The sequence below is a fragment of the Pristis pectinata genome, chromosome 11 (assembly GCF_009764475.1).
Source record: "Pristis pectinata isolate sPriPec2 chromosome 11, sPriPec2.1.pri, whole genome shotgun sequence".
Lineage (NCBI taxonomy): Eukaryota > Metazoa > Chordata > Chondrichthyes > Rhinopristiformes > Pristidae > Pristis > Pristis pectinata.
Window position 1 is genome coordinate 25,983,439 of NC_067415.1, and position 13,725 is coordinate 25,997,163.

The 13,725-nt window shown below is 39.6% G+C and overlaps 1 protein-coding gene across 1 annotated transcript; it reads left to right on the forward strand.

The window, feature by feature from the left end:
* Positions 1–3,030: 3,030 nt before the first annotated feature.
* Positions 3,031–10,745, forward strand: LOC127576067 (high mobility group protein B1-like). Its single transcript, XM_052026410.1, has 5 exons — positions 3,031–3,159; positions 4,659–4,823; positions 8,564–8,712; positions 9,505–9,679; positions 10,121–10,745. Exons 2-5 carry the CDS (start codon positions 4,671–4,673, stop codon positions 10,298–10,300), a joined length of 657 nt encoding a protein of 218 aa, XP_051882370.1. The 5' UTR covers positions 3,031–3,159; positions 4,659–4,670; the 3' UTR covers positions 10,301–10,745.
* The last annotated feature ends 2,980 nt before the right edge of the window (positions 10,746–13,725 follow it).

Genomic DNA, 13,725 nt, shown 5'->3' on the forward strand with positions numbered 1-13,725 from the left:
GTAACAGGTGAAGGAAGCTGGTCTCTTTCTTTCGACCTTATTTTGTTAATAGGACCTAATGTAAGCTTTTAACCCCTTTGTTATTCCCTTATTACTTTCTTTGCTTCCTGTATTTGCTGAAATGGGCTGAGATGACACTATTGCAGTTGTAAAGCAGCATAAAGTGATGCATTTTGGTGTAAGGACGGGAGACAATCTAAGGAAAATGTTACAATTTTAAAGAAGCATAAGAAATATTAGCAGAAGTAAGCCATATAGCCCATAGCACCTTCTTCAGCGAGATCATGGCTGTTGTGATCTAGGCCTTCACTTTTCATGTCATCCCCATCACCATTAATTACCCTAAAGTCCACTGGGATGTTGTACACTCCTTCCACCATTTTCACTGTGCTTCCACCTGCTACTGACAGAGTCTTGAGGTTCTCAGTGCCACCTGGATGCTCCTCTATTTTGATCGGGCATGGAGTATGCATGCATGTGAGTCAGCGAAGGTGTTGAATTTTTTCAAGGATATTTTAAGAACCTTCTTGAAGCCTTTCCATTAATAGTCCTGGTAATCTCTTTCCATGACGAGGAGCTCAGTAGAGTGTCTGTATTGTGAAATGTGTGTTAGGTATATGAACAACATGGTTTGTCCATTGGAGCTGAGAGCCTTGATGCTGGGAATGCTGGCCTAGGAGACTACACCAACTTAGTTTGCTGATCCTATCGGTGGATTTGCTGGAGACAAACTGCCTGCAGCACACTGCCAGGATCAGAGTGCAGGGGCATTTTACTGGACTGATACCATACCAGGGATGTGCAACCAGCTGTGTTTGATTTAGACCAGGAATGCACTACCAGATTGGGTGCTGTGAATCTGTTTAATAATATTGTCTCCATGACTTGTCATCTTCAAAAGAAAAGTGGATAAATACACGTGTGGGACAAATGAACAGTGAGGAGGAGCAGAGGAATGGGACTAACTGGATTGCCTTTTTTTGAAAGATGCAGATATATTGTGCCTAATGGCCTTGTTCTGTGCTACTTTACATTATGATTTATCCTTTGCTGCTATTGAACCCCAGATCAAATGAGAGCAATCACGGCAGCACCAATTATGAATTTCCCCCTCTGAGCAAATTCTCCAAGTCTCAGCAATCAGTATTGCAAAAGGTTCAGAGAAAGAACTTGTGAGTATTGAATCTTCACTCATATTGGGTCTCCCCTGCCTTAACAAGTGCGACAATGTGGCCTTAGTTTCACAAGTGAGTTCCCTAGACCCGTTATATATACATATTTAGCAGTTAGATTCGGTTTGGAGAACTCAATTGCCTTTTCTAGTTTGTATGTCCTGGATTAATAGTACACTCATATTTGATGTAAAAGTGGTGGGTTGGGTCCGTTAGTCTGTGTGTGTTTTAATCTTTTCGCCAGGAACGTCTGTGGAAGTAGGACTGCGGGAAGATGAGGGGTTGATTAATACCAAGAACTGAGCATAACCTCCTTGATATGTAGCAAAACTTAAAATGAAGAAACAAATGATACATTTGCAGGAGATGGAAAATGACGTAAGATCAAAGTGGATAGAGAAGAAAAGATGAAAAAGGAGAGAAAAGGAAATATTAAAAACAAATAGGTACAGACTGCACATAGCAAATAGTTAATTGTCGGAACTCTTAAAATCATTATTTCTGGTTTAGCTGCCAAGTTGTTCACATGCATAGTCAAGGTTATTAAACGCAAAAATTTTGTTGAAGTAGTTTAAAACACCCCCAATATGTGCCCTAAGCAGTATTCTGGTGGTTAATACGATTGTAATGACATATGAATGAAAATAATCTACACTTTTTATTATCATTAACTTTTTGTTGAATTCCCTCTCCACTATTTTCTTCTTTTACATTTGAATAATTTGTAACACACTTAAATGCGCTGAATACAAATATTCACTTGTGTGTGATTGCTGCGGGCTACGATCATAAGTTTCATACTGTATATGTACGATATGTGTATTTGAAGGTTGTTGTTAAAGCTACCAATGCAATATCTATCAAACGTCGAAAATTAAATATATAATCCTTTGTCAAAAGAGGAAATAATCTGATTAACGCTCTTTGCTTTTACACATTTGAATACGTTCACTATTAAATCAACATAGTTTTTGTCACGACACTTTAGTTGCTGATGTACACGATAGAATGCCCAAGTAAGTAAAGTGTTAACTTTGTTTTAATATGCTTTTATATTCATATGTTGAACAAAGTAGGGGACAGTGTTGTAAGAGTATATAAATTGTGTATTCAAGATATTTACAACTATTTGATACTTGTGAAAAAAAACTTGCGTACAATCTGCGAATGAATCATTAAATTAACAGAAAAGTTTAATTTTGAAGCAATAATATTTCTGTACGTTAGATAATGCATGATAGGACTTTTTAAAATTATGGCTCCTTCATAGTCCATATATGCAGTTCACTGAAAGCAAAATACTGCGGGTGCTAGAAAGCTGAACTAATGCAGATATTGCTGAAAATATTCAGCATCTGCGGAAAGAGTAATCCAGTTAACGTTTCAGGTCTCTGGCCTTTCATTAAAAAAAACAATTTCAATATTGTCTGACGCGCTGAATACTCCCAGCAGTATCTATTTTTGTACATTTCTGCATTCTGTCACATAGAGCCCTTAACCTTAAATGAAGTGAGTATTATTAACAATGTCAGCCCACGGAACCGAGCCAAATGTCGAGGAGTGTGTAACAGCTGTAGTAAAGCCAGCAGAGTGCAGCTTACATATATACCCAGGCTGCATACAGAGACTATGTGACTATGTTCTCCGATTGCTCGGTACCTATCTTTGCAGTCTCTTTGGATTTGTATTTGCGCGCTGTTTCGCCTTCAGCTGTCATTTTCCCCCCGGCGGCCAATCGAAGAACAGCTGTAGTCAGAACAATGGCGGGGCGCTGACCAACCAAAGAGCGCAATGGCTCGGCCGCGGCCAATGGCAGCGCGGCAGTGGCTAGTGATAGTGCGCAGGCAGCAAGCGCCTTCCCAGCCATTACAGCGAGAGACGGAGTGAGGCTGATTGTTAGCGTGCGGACCAAGTGCAAGGAAAGACTCTACAACAGCGCCTCGCTTTTAGGCTCCGAGAGGGCCAAAATTCAGCATATTCTAACCGGGCATGTCTTACTCTTTAGTTTTATTTTAAAACTGTGCGTTAGTATGGTGTTAGAATTAAAGTTAAAAAATCCCCCTCAGCCGCGCTGTTTAATATGGCTGACGGCGGCTGAGGAAAAGCCATTATTAAATAGCAGCGCGTCGAGAGCGAGTTGAGTTCAACTTTTCCAAACCGTGTCAGGCGCTGTAAAGGGCCGTTCGCAGTGGGTTTTCGGGGCGAGGTCGGGTAGCCGGGGCTCTGGGCTATCTAACGATACGCTTTTTGTCGGGGTTGCAGGCGGTTAAAGGGGAGAAATGCGGGTTGTAAGGTGAGCCGGGCTCTTCTGCCCTCGCACTGACGCTGCTATCAAGATGGAGCCATGTACTCTCAATGTTAGAGTCAAGCGGCCATTCGCGGCTGTATTACTAAACTATATGTACAAACCCCACACTATAACTATATACCGCCAAGCGCAAAGACCACAGGCGAGAAAAACACGCGGAAAACGGTCGTTTGGCGATAGGAAACCGTCGGAAGATGGTGGTTGGTGACATTTGAAGGGGACTTTCTCTCATGAAGAAGGATTTTTCAACATGGAAGAAGAAATATTGTCGTTGTTGTTTGACCTCATTTTTTTTTGTTCTCAGCCATTGCTCCAGACTCCAGTGAAGTGCCTCCGCTTTAGCCCGATGATTTTTAAACAGAACCAAAGCGTTGTGCATATTAACTTTTTTTTTATTTTTAGAGATTTGGATTAGAGGTTTAAATTTTTAATGGACGTTATTATTTTATATTCTTTATTCAAAAATGGAAAACAATGTGGCGGGAAGTGACCATGAAAGCTAAGATTTCGAAGTGTATTTTTCGATTCTAATTTAAACTTTTGCAGTATAACTGCGGGAAGAGTTAGGCGGGGTTGTTAAATCGCGGAAACATTTTTATTAGGGGTAAAGAATTTAGAGCTGCCTTTTTCCCACTGGTTTTAAAATGGCGCGAAGGATGGAATTAACATTTAAGGCAGATTTGTGAAAAAATGACATAGACGGGAGTGCAATTTATTTTGCCCGTTGAATTTGTGCACCGTTCACCGTTTTCCCCCTCCCCACCTCGTAGTCCCATGCTAAAATGCAAGGGCGCGGTTGTTTTCATACACTTGTTGTAGATGGGATAACGATTTGCACTCGTTCTTTTTGTGTATTTTGAGAACTGTAAGGATGTCCTGATAAATAGTTCTCGTGATAGATACCGACAAAGGCACAGGTAGCATAAACCTGTGCTGTCTCGGAAGACTGTGATGCGAACGCAAATGGAATATCAACAGCAATACAGTATTAATCTCCACAAACTTGTTTTTAAACCATTTAACGTACACCACGCTGCACGTTCGTCGAAATTTTGTTCAATATTAGAATATATCTCTAAAAGAAGAGCGTTGTGCCTCGATTTCATACACCACACGAGTACATTGAATGTTATGGATTGTGCAGGATTGAATTAATTGTCTGCAATTTTTCCTTTCAGGAAAAGGCCAAAATGGTAAGGGGAGGTGATCCTAAAAAACCTCGAGGCAAAATGTCCTCGTATGCCTTCTTTGTCCAAACTTGTCGTGAGGAGCACAAGAAGAAGCATCCTGATGCGACTGTCAACTTTTCTGAATTTTCAAAGAAGTGTGCAGAAAGGTGGAAGGTGGGGAGTTTGTGTTCTTCTGCAACTTGGTGGCAGATTTAGTCACCTTTTTTATTGGTATCTTCTGCTCCCCTCAATATGTGTATTAAAATTATAGCTAAAAATAAAAATGGTTGAAAAGCAGATCACAAGGTGATAATGGATCTATCAGAAATGACAGCATGTTTTTCCCCCTACAATACTTTAGTATATTTAAAATAATTCAAGATATTCACCTGTAAATACATTGGATTTTCATGATCCAGAATTTGCCCAATACAGAATTTTTTAAAAGTTGTATATTCTTGTCATTTTAAAGTTCAAGATGCTCTGAATTAGCATTTACTGAAGCCAGCATCTTGAATAGGACGTGGTCAAAAAAAATCCAACAATACAAAGATCACCTCTAGTGCATGTTTTTTTTTCTGGAGTCTTTCTTTATCACTACAGATCAGCCCTGTGATTGTCCTCCTCTCCAGTGCCTCTGGCACTCAAAATTTCCTTTCTGAGTTGGGCAGTGAAATTGAATAGTATTCTTGGGATGTTGTCTGATTATAGTTTTGGACACTGATCATTACATTCTTTGAAGATGCTGATTTTTTTTTACTCAGGATGTGGAAAATAAAAGACAAACTGCTAGGTGGTTGAGATTTTGAAAGTGATATATTCATTACAGCATTTCTGCAGTTACTGAACTGCCTAACGATATCTTTGCTTCCTCCTTTAATGCCTTAATCTTCATTAAAATCATTATACTTCTTCTTTGCAGCCTTTTACTCCACCTGAGGAACCCAGAGTTAAATGGAATTTAAACATTCACTTCCAAATTGGGTCACATGGTATAAACCCAAAACTATTCCAGGGCTATCCTGGATCACTAAGACAAAGCCTCACTGGATTTCTCTATTTAGACTCTTCTCCCATGCTTTCTGTTCTATTCTGTCAAGTGTGAAGAGCTTGAGGACTACTATATAATTGAAATTGAGACCATCTGATTAATCAATCAACTCTGCTTCTTTCCCTCACCTAGCCCAATGGATGAAACTTCTAAGGTTCACTCCTGGTGTAGCTCCAAAACTTGACACTGCTTCTAGTGATGAGATAATATGAGAACAGAATGGCAGTTAACATTAGAAGGAAATCCAAAAATCTCTTTACTGGCATGTAAACATATGGTAAGAGGTGGGGTGGAACCTTTTTGGCAATGAATGTGCTTAGAGTTGCAGGGGAAGACTAGAAAACCTGATGAGTACTTTGTATCAGTGTTTTCTACAGAAAAGGATGCTGAAGAGCTATTGGCAGAAGTGGAGATAGTAAAGGTAATGGATGAAAATTAATGGTATGATTTACAGGAAAGTCTAGCTGTGGGTACTTACTTAACCTAGGATGTAGGACATCAGATTGTCAGGGAGCAAGAGGGGTAGATATAGCAAAAGGACTGAATTGCCTGTTTCTGTTTGAGGACTTGCCATAATCTTCGCTATATACAGGGGAGGTGTTTGATGACTGGAAAGTGGCAAATGTGATACCCATATGCAGAGACATAACATCTACAAACCAAGATAAGTTGATAGACATAACAAACAGTAAGGATGAATTAACTATAACAGAACATGGATGAACAAGTAGCAGATGAAATTAATACCTGGAAGTGTGAGAAGGGATGGGGAGAGCCAATAGCTTTAAATGGGAGGTTTTTTTTAATGCACAGGAATTGGTGGGGGGAAAATGTGCATAGGTATCAGGACATGCTAAGAGAGATGTTGGCAAAGCAAATGTGATCTTGGGTTTCATAAACAGATATTGAGTACAACAACAGGGAAGCTGTGCTGATTCTTTGTAAAACTAGCTATTGCTTGCAGTTCTGATCACTACATTGTCAGGAAGGACATTAATGCAATTGAGAGTTTGCAGAGATTCCAGATTTGAGGGATATTTGTTACATGTTTGGAAAAGCTGGAGGTTAATTCCTTGGAGCAAAAGAAATTGAGAGATTGATGGCGATGTATGAGATTTTGATGAGTTTAGATAAGGTAGACAGAAAAGGTTGTTCCCATTAGCTGATGGCACAAGGACCAGGAGATGTAAAGGTTTTTGGGCAAAAGATAGAGGTTATGCAGTGGTAATGACTTGAAACTTTCTGCCTATGAGGGTGGTGGAAATGATCAATCATTTCAAAGGAAATTGGATGGACATGAAGGAAATAAACTTCCAGGCCTTTGGAGATATAGCAGGGGAATGGAACCTCATGTCATAATTCATTAGACAAGTTTTCCTCATTGACTTTAAGAGCAATGATGACATTTTGTGATTGTTACAAAAAGTAATTGCTCATCATCCTCGCCCTGTTTGTAGTTGACCATTGTCTGTATAGTCACAGCAGGGAATTACCTGCATTAGCTTGCTTTACTGACACTGCACTATTACTTTTGTTTTTCCTTCCCTGCTTCACCGTTTTTCCCACCCCCCCCCCCAACTACTACTTATCTATCTTTGGGGCCACTTCCTAACTACGTTGTCCCTTGGTACTGCTGTTTTTAAAAAAAAAAGTTAGTTTCCACACATACACTGTCAATATCTACTGCTACCTCTTTGCCATTGCTTAATCACTGTTTCTAAACAAAGACCTAGGATGTAGGATATCGGATTGTCAGGGAGCAAGAGGGGTGGATATAGCAAAAGGACTGAATGGCCTGTTTCTGTCTAAGGACTTGCCATAATCTTCCCTGTATATTCCTACTGCAGAAAACACCAACTACATGTTGGGGAGACAAAACAATAGTTTTAAGTTGGCTACAAATTCTGTTCCTTATCCACCAACTCCATGTGTCTGAAATTGAACCAAACTGATTGCAGTCTTGATATTTTTTGATCCTGAGATGAGCTTCCGATCATACCTGTGCCATTACAGTAGCCACTCTACTGCCTCTGCTCACATCCTGCTGAAATGTTTGCTCCATGCTTTTATCACTAGATTTTGCCTTCCAGTGCACATCTGGCTGGCATCTCATGTTCTTCTCTCCAATATTTTTGCCTATGTCTTGACGTGCCAAGTTTACACAGCATTCTATTTCTCGTTGACTAATAGTACCTCTTTTAAGAAAAGCCTCAATTTCTGTAGCTACCTCAAGCCCTGTGATTCTTTGCAATATCTACATTCCCCCAAATGTGGCCAGTTAAACATTTCTGAATATTATTGTTCAGTTGTCAACCATTCCTTCAGTTATCTAAGCTCTAGAATTTCCTTTCTGAATGCCCTTCCTGTTCTCCCTCCCTTCCCACCTCCCCCATCCCCAAACCCTCTTCCCATTAAGGCCCTTCTTAAAACCTGTTCGTGTATCTAATTAGATCAAGTCCCTGAATATACCCTTCTGTAGGTTGGTATTAAATTTTGACACTTAGGAGGTATCTTCATATTTTGGTACATCAATGGTGCTTTAGAAATACAAGATTAAGAATTTTTGCAAGGAAATTTGACTTGTGCCACCTTTGTACCCTGATGTCAGGTTAATTAGATGGGAATGAGTCTACAGTGACATCTCTGCACTCTTGAAATAGGATAAGGCTTTGGTGTTGGCAAATGTTATTTGGGATGTTGCCAACCCTTCGATTAGTGGGTGGAGGACCAAAGTATATTAATGTGCAAAGAGAAAATGAAACAATTGTACACAGATTAGTTTTTTAATTTGGCCAGTCACAGAAATTGTGGTATACTAAATGTTTTTACAGTTTTTTGGAATTATTTTTGGTTTGCATTTCAGTCAATGACCGGCAAAGAGAAAACAAAATTTGAAGAAAAGGCAAAAGAAGACAAGCTTCGTTGGGAGAAAGAAATGAAAAATTACGTGCCACCAACAGGTGCCAAGAAAACAAAGAGAAAGAAGGACCCTAATGCACCAAAGAGGCCTCCGTAAGTCTGCATGTTTTTTTAAAAAAAGACATTGTAGATATTAGGAGACTGAATTAAAAATGCATATTCCTAGAAGAACTCAAACTGTTACCAGTATAGCTTTTCTAATGCATTGTTTGAATACTTGAAAATTCATCTTAATGGTACTCTTCCATGGGCATTATTGCAGTAACTCTTGAGTGGGGACGTGGGAAACCACTTGGCAATTTTCTTTTCCAAAGCTGCAAATGATATGGTTCTTCCCTATTTGTGGGTGGGTAACATAAAGTACATATGTCTGTACTTGCTTTTGACCCAAGCTTTGACCTAAATTTGTAATCAACATTTTATTTCAATAATACTGTTCACTTCATAGCAACATTTGACAAATCAAATTAGACATTCTCCTACATAAGGAGACAATAAGTTACGGCAGGAGCATCTAAAGGGGGGCGGAAAGAGGAGGCAGAGTTTTAGAGAGGGAATTCTAGAGCTTTAAGGGCCTTGTCAGCAGAAGGAATGGCTACCAGTAGTGGAGCAATTTGGCTTGGGTACTTGCAAGAGAAAATTGGGACTTGGAAATGTGAAGAATGAAACCATTGAAAGGTTTGAAAAGATGAGTGTTAAATTTCAAGTTGGTGAGCAGAGAATTGATGGGCAAAAATGGTGCAGGATTTAGGTTGACCTTGTGGAGGAATGTTGACTGAAGTTGTCCAAAAGCCACCTTTTTAAGTTGTGAAGAGTATGGCTGAAGGTTTCTACTTTGTGCAGGTTCACTTCCAATTTTCATTAATTAACTACAATTCATTTCAGATCTGCTTTCTTTGTATTCTGCTCTGACTGGCGTCCAAAAATTAAAGAGGAAAATCCTGGTTTATCAATTGGGGAGACGGCCAGGAAGCTGGGAGAGCTTTGGAATGCAACATCTGCAAGTGATAAGATTCCATATGAAAAGAGGGCAGCCAAGCTCAAGGAAAGATATGAACAGGTATTGTTTAACTAAAAGCTACAAGCTTTAGTGGGAAGTTTTTCCCACTCCACAGCTTGTAAATAGACATTAATATAACCTCAGTTCCATAATGCCTCCAGTATACTATGCAATTAAACCTTTTTGTACTAATACTGAACTGATGAGCATTTTCAGGATTTGGGTGGGGACTCTTAACATTGGATGTGATGCTGACTGAAAAACATCTTTCATGTTAGAAGTCAATGATTAATAAAACTTGGTATTATTGGTAAAGTATGGCAACACCAGGTCATTTGGATCTCTTGGATGTGGGATGCTGGATTTTAATTTTTGAGATTCTAACTACTGACCTCCAGCTAATGTCATGGGCCTGTTGAATATATAGTTCAGTTAACCTGGCCCAATCATGTGCAAACTCCTATTTATCTAAGCTAAAATATCATTTGTATTGTCCTGTAGGATCTTGCAGCATATCGTGCTAAAACAAAGACCGATACTACTAAAAAGTCTCCGGCTACCAAAGTTGAAAAGAAAAAGAAAGTAGTAGAAGAGGAGGACGATGACGATGATGAAGATGATGAGGAGGAGGAAGATGAAGAGGAGGAGGAGGAAGAGGATGATGAGGATGATGATGATTGAATTAATCCTGCTTCCAGCAACACTTCTTAGCTATAGAGCATTTACCCCTGCCCTGTACACACTGCTTCTTTTTAAAAATATATAAGGCTATGTATATGAGAATTTGATTTTAAACTGTACAGTTTATTTTTGTTTTGTATAGTTAACACACTACGAAAGTGTCTTTGGGTGGCCCATTGTCTCTGTTCTTAGTGGTGTTTTGTTTGACACTTACCTTGGCTGGTACAGTGAGGGGATATAAATTTGGCTTGGTGAGCAATTTCATGTTGGTTCAACGCACCAACTGGGTTTGGGGGAGGGGGCGTTAATTTGCTATTGAGTTGTTGTAACATTCTTGGTGCATCCAACATTGTGCTAGAAATTGCCACTCTGTAATTGCCTGAAGTTGCAGCTTCTTTTGTTGACCTTTTGAAATGCTTATAAAATAAACTTTTTATTAATGCTCTCCAATTGTGTTTTCATTCTGACATTCTCTCAACTGTTCATTCTGATTATTGCTCTGATATTTGTTTATCTGCTCACATTGGCAACATTGCCTGATTTAACTTTGTGTAAATAGTTCAAGACTAGATGAAGTGGATGCATTTACCTCCTATTTTGGAGATGCTGCATAATGAGTAGATAACGGGCAAACATTTTTGTCTTTTGGGTGGTATGTGGGCTGTTCACTGACCAGAGATGGGCACAAAAAGAATGCAAGTTTCTCCTTTTCACAATGCGACCAACTATCATCAAGTCCTCTAAATTGAATGACAAGTGAAAGCACCAAGTGCATTCAAATACTTGTCTACAATGTTTATAAAGTAAAGCTTGGGTCCTGGAAGAGCTTTTGTAGACTGCTTGAACAAGTGAGAATGATTTTAAATCTCTATTCCAATTCTCTGCTTGCAATGTGGGAAACCTGTGGTACTAGGCAAACAGAATTTAAATAAGCTGAAACCTAATATTTGTTCAATCAGAGAGTTTTGTCTAATTTCTGGAAGTTATAAACTGGAGAGAAATTAGTGTCAGTTTTAGAGGTTTATGGCTATTCCTGTGTTAATGTGAATGGAAAGTGATGGCTGCAGGTAAATGGTAATATTAATGTGGAAAAACTATCAACTGATAATTTTAAAAATACTAATTTCTATCATTTTCCTAATAGTTTGCTAATAGTGATTCTTCTATCACTCCACCACACCAAATTTTTAGGATTTTTTTATTTGAAACCTCTAATTTTTTTTTCAAAAATTAAGTCTAACCAAACAAGTCCATGACTTGGCTAACTTTTTAAGCTTTTGAAAATGATTTTTTTTAAATGACCTTAGGCCTTCATGACACACTTGGGCTCACCACCAAGAATCCTCAGAATCATAAAATAAAGGGTGAAGTCAGCAAGTATTCTCACTGCTGATTGCAAAATCTATCCCTTTGCATCTCTACCCTTAAAAAAAAGTTGTAGTATTATAGGACTAAAGATTTGATAAATGAGTACTAAATAGGTTGGAATCAGTCAAAGTTTGCAAATCATTCATTTAAGATATGTATCCTCAATGGCTGACAGACACTAGGGAATATCTGAAGCTCTGACCACAATCTGGATAAAAGTTGGGAATTGTTACACCCCATTCAAAAAGCAAGAGAGTTAAATGTTTGAAAGAAGCCAATTTGATGTCAATGTTGGGAAAAGCTAAGGAAGTTAACATCTAAATCTCACTTGGAAATGTATAGAATAATAGAATTGTACAGCATGGAAACAGGCCATTTGGCAAAACTTGCCTATGCTGACCTGTGGGCATGCTTCTGTATAAACCCAATGTCCAGCACTTGGTCCATAGACCTCTATGCCTAAGTGATTTGAGTGTTCATCTTGACACTTAAATGCTGTAAGTGACCCTGCTTCAACTACTCACTCAGCTTCCCCCTTGCCCTAAACCCATGTCCTTTTTTTAAATCTAGTTATATAGGGAAAAGTTTCCTGCTGTCCATCCTGAGAGAGAGGGGGAGCATAACTACCTACTTCTGTATTCAGTGCTCTGACTAATGAAGGCCAGTATCCCGTATGCTTTCCTAACCACATTGTCTACCTATGTTGCCACCTTCAAGGATCTATGGACTTGTACTCCAAGGTCTCTCCGTTCCTCAATACTTTGTAAGACTCTACCATTCATAGTGTATGTTCTAGTCCCATTAGTACTTCCAACATGCATCACCTCACATCTCTCTGGATTAAACTTCACCTGCCATTTTTCAGCCCATTTCGCCAAAATATCAATATGTCTGCAAACGAAGACTACCTTCCACACTATCAGCAATTTCATCAATCTTCATGTCAACTTATTGATCTTGCCTCCCACATATACATCCAAGTCATTCATGTATACTACAAACAACAAGGGTCCCAGCACCAATCCTTGTGGGACACCACTAATTACGTATATCTAATCAAAAAAAAACAACTCTCTACCATCACCCTCTGTCTCCTATTCTATTGCCAAGCCAACTTTTGATCCAGTTTGCCAACTTGCCCTGGATCACATAGGCCTTAACCTTTTGAACCAGTCTGCCAAGTGGGACCTTGTCAAAGACTTCACTAAAGTCTCTACATAAATCACCTCTGCTGCACTTCCCTCATCAATACACTTTGTACCTCTTCAAAGAATTCAATCAAATTGGTTAGATAGGATCTGCCCTTGAGAAAGCCATGTTGGCAGTCTCTGATTAGTCCCTACCTTTCCAAGTGATGATTAATCCTCTCAGAATTTTTTCTAGCATCTCCCCTACCACTGTTGTTGGGGTCACAGGTCTATAGTTACCAGGCTTTTCCCTGCTGTTTTTCTTGTAAACAGGGACCACATATGCTGCCCTCCAGCCATTTACTGCCTCACGTGTCTAGCGAAGACTTAAAAATCTCAGCCAAAGCCTAGGATATCTCTCACCTAGCCTCCCACACCTGCCTGGGATAAAACCTGTGCTGGCCAACTGGCTGGAGTGTTCATGGACATCTTCAACCTCTCAATGCTGCAATCTGAGATTCCCACCTGCTTCAAAAGGGCAGAACTCATACTAGTGCCCAAGAAGAGCAGGGTGAGCTGCCTCAATGACTATTGTCCGGTAGCACTCACAACTACTGTGAGAGGTTGGTTATGTAAGCAAGGATGTGGACCTGCTGCAGTTTGCCTGCCACCACAACAGGTCTACAGCAGACGCAATCTCACTGGCTCTCCACTCTGCTTTGGAGTACCTAGACAACAGCAGTACATACATCAGGCTACTGTTTATCGATTGCAGCTCGGCATTCAACACCATCATCTTCTCAGTATTAAGCAACAAGCTTCAAAACCTGGGCCTCTGTACTTCCTTCTGCAACTGGATCCTCAACTTCCTTATCGGGAGACCACAGTCAGTGCAGATCATTAATAACATCTCCTCCTTGCTAACAATCA